We start from the raw sequence: 9,697 nt of genomic DNA on the forward strand, positions 1-9,697 counted from the left end.
ATTTTTCTCAAGTTTATTAAAATAATAAGGAACAAATCTTATAAATTAAATAGTTGAATGAGAATGAAATTGAAAGAAAATATAATTTCATAAATTAACTCAAATAAAATAAATAATAATCAAAATAATAGAGATCAAATCTAAAAAATTAAAAAAAATAAAAGATAAATAAATTAAAATAATAATAATCAACATTTCATAAATTATTTCAAATAAAATAAGTAACAATCAAAAGAATGAGGACTAAATTTGATAAATAAAAAATTTCAATAAAAAAATGATAAGAAAAAAACAAATAGCAATTATAAAAATAAGAACCAAAGTTAATATAAAAATTAAATTTTAAGAGGTGAAATTGAAAAATAAATATTCAAAACAAAATATTATAGCAATCAAATGTTTAAGGATCAAATTTGATATAATCAGCAAATATTGACATTTCTAAATTTTTTACAACTTCCGAAAAGTGTTTTCTGCTTAAATTTTTAGGAAAACACTTTCCTGAAAATCAAGCTAAATTTTCCTATGACTAAAAAGTGTTTTCTGTTGACCTACTTTCCTAACGGCAAACAAACACAAAAAAGTTTGGAAAGTGATTTTCCGGAAATCACTTTTCAAAAAACAAACATAGTAAAAAAGAAAAACACTTTTCTGAAAACCAAACTAAATTTTTCTTTGACTGAAAAGTATTTTTCGTTAATCAGAAAGTGTTTTTCGTTGATCAATTTTTCTAATGACAAATAAATACAAAAAAGTTTTAAAAATAATTTTTTTAAAAATAATTTCTAGAAAACATGTAATATATAATCTCAAACACAGTTACAGGGAGTTTATTACAGTTACAAATTAATATATATATATATATATATATATATATATATATATATATATATATATATATATATATATATATTTAAAAAAAAAACAAATTAAATCTCCTCGGTGTTTTACTACGGCAGCGGTAACTATCTCATAATTTATAGTAGATTTCAATAGTGTTTTTTTTTTTTACCAATTGTTTTTTATTGGATCTTTTACTTGTACCGTTTGTGATGATTTGTGAATCAAGAGTTTTTTTTATTGAAACTTGATTACAAGCAAATTTAATGAAATATAATTTGAATTTACAGTATAGCGACATAATTAAAAAAAAAACAAATTGACAACCAAAAAACAAATTATAGTCAATCCCAAATTCATAATAAAAAAAAATGTGTTTAAGTACATATATTTTTTATTGAGTTTTTTTTCTAATCTCTTACTTTTAGAACTTTAAATTTTGATCCTAAACTTTATCTTGTTTAACTTTCAGTCTCTAAGTTCGAGAAAGAAAAGAAAAAATTTGGTTAGCCATGATCTAACAATAAAAAAAAAAATCTTAATGTTAATGAGTTTTATTTAACCAGAGTAGTGTCGTTGTTATATAATTAAATTATAAAAAATAATTAAACTATTACTTATCTTATAAAAAATAATTTTATTGTTATATAATTAAATAAAAAATTGAAAACTAGATTTTTTAATTTGCATTTATCTCTTAACTTATCTATTTAGTTTTTAATTAGCATTAATAATTATTTTTAACATTTATTGTTACATATATTTATAAATTTTTTTATGTACATTTACAATTAAAAATTTTGTTAATGCTAGACAATGTGTTAACATCTACTTACACATTTTATTTTAAAAAAAATGATTTGACAGGTTGTAGAGCACAACTAAATAAATAAGAATGTTGATATTAGCTATTGGTAGTGGTGTTGTGATTGTTTTTTAAAATATTTTTTATTTGAAAAATGATCAAAATAATATATTTTTATTTTTTAAAAATTATTTTTGATACTAGCACATCAAAATAATTTGAAAATAAATATTAATTTAAAGTAAATATATATATATATATATATATAAATTTTTTAAAACATAAAAATAAACAATAAAATTAATTTTTTATTCACCAGCAAGCAATAAACCTAAACAATAACAATATAATTGAAGAGGCAGTTTAGCAGACAGGCTCTCCTAAACAGGCTCTCACTCTTTACTGACAAGGCTGCAGGCTGCAGCATATATATTGGATCCGCACTGACAAATTGACAACAGTGCTGTTGAAAAGCAAACTGCAGTCATCTTTTCAAACTACAATTATTAGATAATTCAACCTAGAAAAAAATATTCAGTTGCTTTTTGTATTTTTCTCATCTTGGATCCGAAGCCTCTACTTGTCTTCTTTATACTGCGGTAATAGAAGGATTCCACCAAACCACTTGGCATCTGTTGGAGTTTTGTTGCGGGATCAAATGCTGCTAACTAACTCGAGTTAAATAATCCTGTTACTCAACTAGAGATTCCGAAAATTTTATTAGCTATTTCAAGGGTTTACCTGAAGAAAAAAACAGAAACAAAGATGAAAAATAAGATAAAAACCATGACCCATAAAAAATAATAAAAATATTTATGCCTAAGAATTCTCAATTCTGGTTATTTCTATTTTCTTTTTAGAATACTGCTAATTATTCCTACTCTATGAGCAGTCAAAGTATGGAAAGAAGGAAAAACCTGTCATTTTTAAGCCAACTCGTCCTACTTCGCCAATTATTATATCTAGTTTTCCGATGCCTGGCAGTGACAAGAACCTGTTAGCTGGAAACAGCTGAGGAGATGTTCTGGGATCTTTGGGTGTGCTTGTAAGCAAATGGATGTCAATAAATGGCACCAGACAAAAATCAGGAGGAGGAAGAAGAAGAATTTCCTATGGGAGGAATTAGACCAAGGAATTTCACGAAGCCTTCATGATCAGTAGAAGTTATCGAATCTATTTGAGCACGACAACACATCACAGTGCAAGTGTCAGATCAGATACAAGATGATTTTAGGTGTGATATAGGGCGTGTCAGACAATCACCGAATGGGCGATCACTTTCAAGAACCACTACGACAGACTTGAAAAGAGGTTAGAAATTACTCAGCGAGAGTGAACCTGTGGTGTCCAGATGCATGCATCTAAAGCCTGTAACAATGGCAGGATAGCGGTGCAGAGAGGGGACCAAACTAATTGACCAAGGGCAAAAGAAAGGTATGAACGCAGCGGGCCTTAAATTTCTAAAACGAAATCATTTTGCCTCGACAGAGTGACCAGTTACTACTTTAACATAAAATTTTAAAATATAGTTAATATAATTTTTCAAATAAAAACTTTTTAAAGTTAAAATTTATATAATCTTATATTATTTTTATATTGAATTCTTGATAGATTTAAACTTGTAACCACACAATTATCAAAATTTTAATATTATTTTACAAAATTATCTTAATCTAATAATTTAAATTATTAAATAAAATATTAAAACATAATTTATATTATTTTTTATCATCATTGTTTATAGTGCCCCAAACAAAAAAAAAAGGTCAACATTCTTTTTAAATTCTATTTAATACACTAAATAGCCTATTCAAAAGAATAAAATATTTTTTGTATATCAAATAAAGTTAATCTTGGTAATATGAGAACAAAAAGAAAATACATGGTTTTTTTTAGATATATAACATATCCATCTCCATGCCTGAATATGCAAGTATTTTTACTCATCCACACCTCTATCACCATGGATACAACAAGGGCATGCCCACCTCCATTCGAGGAAATGGATCACACCTTCATAGAAACAGGTACAATCATCCTCCCTATCACAAACTGGAATATTTTCACCGTTGCAGTTTTGAGATCACCAATAAAACCAACCCAATCGATGAATGAGAATTTATGGTCAAATTAGCATTGCTAAGTAATATAATTGGTAAAAGGTAGCCATTGATATCATTGACTTGATCGAAAGCATCAGTTCTTAAAACTGCTACTCAACTAAAATATGAGGTTTGTAATGATTCAAATTGATTATGATGTTCAGCCACTATAAAACCCAATGGACCTAAACTACTCTGTAAATTGAAGCTACTGGTTTCCAACCGAAGATTTATCCTCTTAGGTTTCCAACCGATGATTTATCCTCTTATGACGAAGGTGATTATAAGAACAGGATACTGCAGGCATGTTCTCATAACATTAACAAATGACACTTACAATACAGCACAACAGGCCAGTACTAAAAGAACTCGAAGTCTAGATATTTACCCCCAGACTTCATGTCTGTCCCTGCCATCCTTTTACTGCTGCTGCCTACAATGCCGACCCCAATTTTGTCAACTGCACCAAACTTGCCGGGCGAGGGCTCGGTCTCCACTGGTCTTGGCACTTCAGGTGGTGTGCTACACCTAATTAGTGCCCAATTCACACTTTCAAAGAACGGATGCTGCTTGATCTCAGTTGCACCCCTCTTCACCCCTAGCCTGTGCTGAGGTTCCTTCACCAGCAAGCCTCGGATCAAATCTTGGCTAGCATAAGCAGTAGCTGGTGAATCTGGGAATCTAAGCTGCTGCCCCACCACATTGAACAAGGTAGCTCGGTTTCCTGAGCCTTTGAATGGAGTTTTACCATATAATAGCTCGTGCAAGAAAATGCCAAATGTCCACCAATCAACTGCACTGCCATGGCCTTCTCCCTTGATAATTTCAGGGGCCAGGTATTCATGGGTTCCCACAAAGGACATGGATCGAGCAGCTGTTGGTTCTGCCACGAGCTCTGGAAGTGCACAAGCTGGCAACCCAAGGTCATGGCGAGATTTTCGGGTCTTTTTCTTATTTTTCTGAGGGAAGATGCGAGGCAAAAAACATGCAGGTTGGATGCAAACTGATGAGGGCTCAATACAGGCAGGCTGAACACAAAATGCACCGCCAGCAGCTCGTTTTGAAGGGTCAGAATCAAATGATGTTCTTATCAGGGTGGGTGAAACAGCACATCTAAGTGATAGGTCAAAATCTGAAAGCATTATGTGGCCGTCATCACGGACTAGGACATTTTCAGGTTTCAAGTCTCTGTAGACTACTCCAAGCATGTGAAGATATTCAAGTGCCAATAAAACCTCTGCCGCATAAAATCTGCACATTTGAAGAAAGCAATTATTATATAGCTGCTCTGCTAAAAATTACTGATTCTGGCAAAAAGAAGACAGGGAGATCGTATCAAAGAAGGGAGAGCTGGAGAGAAGGAAAGGACATTTTGCGGCACAAATAGCATTTGTCCATGATTAGGGACAAACTGTTTTGTTCCTCAAATGTCATGGCAGGATATCCATCTGACTACAGCATAATCCCCACATTTCATTTAATTAGGTGTTATTGTTGTTTCCAAGTTACCAAAAACCTAACATCAGGCTCTATTAGTTTGGGACATTATTTGAACATTGTAGTCCATAGGTAACAGTTTATGAAGGAAGCTTCATGTGCTCCATCAAGTTTCCAAATTCCAGTGCAAGAATGTTTAGTACACGTAGGGAATACAATGAGGTAGGGATAGGTGTCAGTCGTTTCATTGGAATTGGAATTGGAATATTGAAATAAGCCATATTTTGGTTTCAGAAGCATCCAGAATAGGTACTCTTGTGAACTAGCATCACTTATTGTGTGTGAGATCTTACACCAGTGACTAGAGCACTTTAGCATATAAATGAGGCAACATTCTCAAGATCCTGTCAGGTAGAAGACAATCAAAACACTCTCGGGCTGGAGAGTAGTTTAGATTGTGAAAGAGGAGTATGGTGATGCTTCCATCCCATGGGGGAGGAACTTGCATGTTAAACTTCGACAAGGCCGGGAATTGGAAATTGATATTTAAAAATATAGGGAGGTGAAACTCGTACATTTCCCATCCCTGCACCAGTAGATGGGCTAAAATATGACTGCATCAATCAATGGATGACAATTGCATTTAGTATTTTGAAAATAACTAGTATGGAAGCTACATAAGTCTGCTGAGTTTAGCATTTTAGAATTTAATCCAATTTTCTACAAGCTTAACCATCTCTTCTATGCTTACCACTTCCAACATTTGTTTAATATTCACTGGGTTTTCACCCCTGATACCTTGAAAGACACAGCAACTTGTACATGGAAATTTAATTTTATACTTCCATGAGGAAAGATAATGAATTGTCCACTAAAATACTATGACACTATGTTTCCATCTTCGCAATTTACTACAGTCATTACGTATGTGTTGACTTGGCATGGCAAGGAGAATTATTGTTGTTGGTGTTGAAGTGACCTCAGTAACAAGGAAAGGGCTCTGATCAATCAATTAGTTTATTATAATAACTATAACATGCAGGTACCATTTAGTGTTAAACTTTTATACAGTTGAAAACTAGGTACCTTCAACAAAAGAGAAATAGATAGTAGCACACGACTACTAACCTATTTTTTAATCACATGCTGCTAAACGAAGGCATATCAGGAAACAACATCAAGGGAAAAAAACTTAAGACACCATGCTTTATTCATAACAGACAATGGCGAGAGTGCTGCTAGACTAAAAAAATACCTGGCAGCATGCTCGGAAAAATGTTTTCCAGGTTGTCGTTGCCTCAGAGTGTGAAGATCACCCCCTGGACAATATTCCATAACCAAACATGAGAATCTGTCTGTCTCAAAATGAGTATATAAAGTCGGCAGAAATGGATGATCCAACAACTGCAAAATCTCCCTTTCTGTCTGCGCTCTTGTCAACTTTTTCCTGCTTGCAAGGGATGCCTTGTCCATTACTTTCATTGCAAAAAAACACCTAGTTCCACTCAGCTCTGAGAGATATACGCTGCCAATGTCACCACACCCAAGGCGTTTGAATAATCTAAAGTGACTCATTCCCAAAATTCCATCTCGTGCTCGAATGGCAAGAATAGCATTCCACCTGGGATCATTTCCTTTATGAGGCTTATTTGCACTGCCAGTAATATTGCTCCAATTACTGTCATCACTAAGACCACTGCTGTCACTTGCTCTACTAACACTAGTCTTCGCACTTTCAAGCGAATCCCCTCTAACACTAACACTCCCTTTTGTACTCTCACAGTTTCTATCTATAGTAAGCATGCCATCACTTGTAATAGCATCACTCCGATATGTACTGGCACAGCTATTGACAATGCTCATAGCTGTGACAACACCAGTACTGTCAATGCTACTATGTGGACTCACATTACCACTTGGAGGCAAAGAGGCATCCCACACACATTCCTTCTCTTCTGAATCAGGTGGAAGGAGAGAGTTTTCTGTATTTTGCGATCTACGAGGAACAGTAAATGGAGAAGGCAATACAAGGAAGTCATTAGGTTCTTCAATCAAACTTTCTGCTGGAGAAAGAATTACTGGGCTTGGTTTTTTAGGCGAAACCCTGATTGAAAGATCTTCTAGAAAAGGCCCCTTCACAGACATGCTCTTCACAAGGCATCCAGGCTCAGCTTTCTTTTGACTGATTGGTACATACACCGTTTTCATTATTAGATCTGTGTCAATAGGTTCAGGTGGATGACTAGCCCCAGAGAAAGAACTCGGTTCACCTTCATCAAAGGAATCACCACTGCCCTTAGAAGTCACAACAACATCAAGCATTAAGTCGTCTTCTATAGCTGCAGAGTCCTTTCCTTTCCACGGTCTAACAGGCACAGGAAAGTCCGTAATTTGAGATTGATGTGCATTAAATCGACCCGCAACATCTCTTACCAGACCTGTCTGCAGCTTTGGTGCCTGGCTCACTTCTCTCCCTGACACTACATATGCCCTTGACGATACCTGACTCGCAACAGGCAATTTAGCAGGAAGAGCCTTTGATTCCGCAATCCTTTCCATATTCCGTACAACGTAATATTACATGGAAGGATCCTTCAGCCAATGGACCTGCAAATGGAGAGCAAAGAGTCGATTAGGCACTTAAGCATAATAATAATAATAAAAAAGTACATATACAGATATCATCAATCAAAATTTTCTTCTCATAGTAATTCTTCACCCGCGACCCAATCTAGTAGCTAATCTTCAATTCGGGGTCACTAAATCTCTTCCATTCATTTGATTTCCTAAATGTTAGATATTTGGACAATACATTCATGCATAACTGAATTTTCTGGCCAAAAACGTCATAAACCAAAATAGATGCACAATCACTAACCGTTTTGTACAAGCAGCTGAACAAAAAAAACAAGAGAAAATCGCAAAATCGGACTAGATCAAGCAACTAAAAACTCGATAATAAAAAAAAGAAACGGAAAATCTATACAATCAACTAGAATAAAGAAATGGGAAATTCGGTGAACTTGCTTTGCGATTATTCCCATTACCACTAGTAGCAGTAGCAGCGACGTCACAACACTCCTTACCTGAAAATCCTTCAATTCCACGCAGCAATAGAATCCAAAATTCTGAAGCAGTGAGACATCTCGAAATCCCAGAAAGGAATTTAACAACGCAAAAGGAATAAACCCCTAACAACATTTAAACAGAAACAGAGAGAACAAACAGAAAGAAACAAAATGGATAAATAAAACGCACCGTTTTTTTAAAAAACAAAAAAAGCGAAGAAAGAATAAGAATCTTGTACCGCGAAATCCTGTTGAGAGACAGACAGACAGCTGAAACTCTTTCTTCTTCTTGTTTCTCTCTTTCTAGAAGCTTAGAAATGAGATTAAAAAAAAAATTGCAGGTTTCTGATTGATCAACAAAACCGAAGCTCCTCCTTAATTCCTCTCTTTAAATCTCTCCAAATTTTACTCGCTCGCTCTCTCTGGAATGTAGCTGTAGGTTGGCTCTGCTGCTGCAGCAGCAGCTGCAACAAAAGCTTTCGTTGATGGTTGCAGGGAGTAGTATTTGCTTTTGCTTTTCTTTCGCTGCTTTGTATGAATGGGCAGCAGAGCAGTAGTCCTATTGTTTGCTTTTCTTTTTTTAATTTTCTTTTCTTTTCTTTTCTCTCTCCCTTTTTTTTTTTTTCTTAATTGTTGAGGGAGAGAGGAGAGGAGAGGTTGTGGGGACCAGTGAGTGTTTGGTGTGGGATCCACTGTGTTTCTGCTTTAAGCTACACTTCTTTTCAAAGGAAGTGGGGACGCTCCTCCTCTCTCTCACTCTCGAACCGTTTTTGTTTTGCAGGATCGGGTTTGGAATCTCCAGTTTCGTTTTATTTCTCACTCCCGTGTTTAGCGCGTGTTAAATTATTATTATTATTATTGTTACTTCACTCAATATAACTCTTTTTGTGATAAAAGATTTAATCCTTGAAATAAATGAGAAAAGATGTTCTCTAATTTTTTTCCTTGAATATATAAATGGTTTCAGTAATATATAAACATGTGAAACCTTCTACCAAAATCACAAAATTTAGATAATTCTATAAAAAAAAATACTAAAATAAATTATAAATTTTAATTCTCAATCGGTCAAATATTAAAAAATAAAATTAAAAAAAATCAATTAAAAAATATTAAAAAAATCACCTGATTAAATCCGTCAAATTCACGATACAAATCATGAGACTAAAATAATTACATAAAAAATAACAAAATAATTTAACCTGAGTTAACCTGTCAATATGAGACTCTAACTATAAAACTCGAATAACTCTATGAAAAGCAAATTAAAATAAATTATGAAACTCAACTTTCAATCGACCTTATCCGACTCAATGTTGAATAATGAAATTTGTAAAATTTTTAATTAAAAAAATGACACAAAACTTTAATATTGTATTTGATTAAGAATTAAATTTCATAATTTATTTTGGTTTATTTTTTATCAAATTACTCCAACCTCACAA

At 33.5% G+C, this 9,697-nt stretch overlaps 1 protein-coding gene across 2 annotated transcripts; it reads right to left on the minus strand.

Annotated features, from left to right (window-relative positions):
- Window positions 1-3,794: 3,794 nt before the first annotated feature.
- LOC133692766 (serine/threonine-protein kinase D6PKL1) lies at window positions 3,795-8,850 on the minus strand. 2 transcript variants are annotated; one of them, XM_062113898.1, is made up of 4 exons: window positions 8,492-8,850; window positions 8,271-8,375; window positions 6,440-7,791; window positions 3,795-4,998 (listed from the first exon to the last, which is right to left on the minus strand). In XM_062113898.1, the coding sequence occupies exons 3-4, from the start codon at window positions 7,741-7,743 to the stop codon at window positions 4,107-4,109; spliced, it is 2,196 nt and encodes a 731-aa protein (XP_061969882.1). In that variant the 5' UTR covers window positions 7,744-7,791; window positions 8,271-8,375; window positions 8,492-8,850; the 3' UTR covers window positions 3,795-4,106. The 2 variants fall into 2 exon arrangements, with proteins under 2 accessions (XP_061969882.1, XP_061969883.1); XM_062113899.1 differs by lacking the exon at window positions 8,271-8,375.
- Window positions 8,851-9,697: the final 847 nt, after the last annotated feature.

Source organism: Populus nigra, chromosome 4 (genome assembly GCF_951802175.1).
Source record: "Populus nigra chromosome 4, ddPopNigr1.1, whole genome shotgun sequence".
Taxonomy (NCBI): domain Eukaryota; kingdom Viridiplantae; phylum Streptophyta; class Magnoliopsida; order Malpighiales; family Salicaceae; genus Populus; species Populus nigra.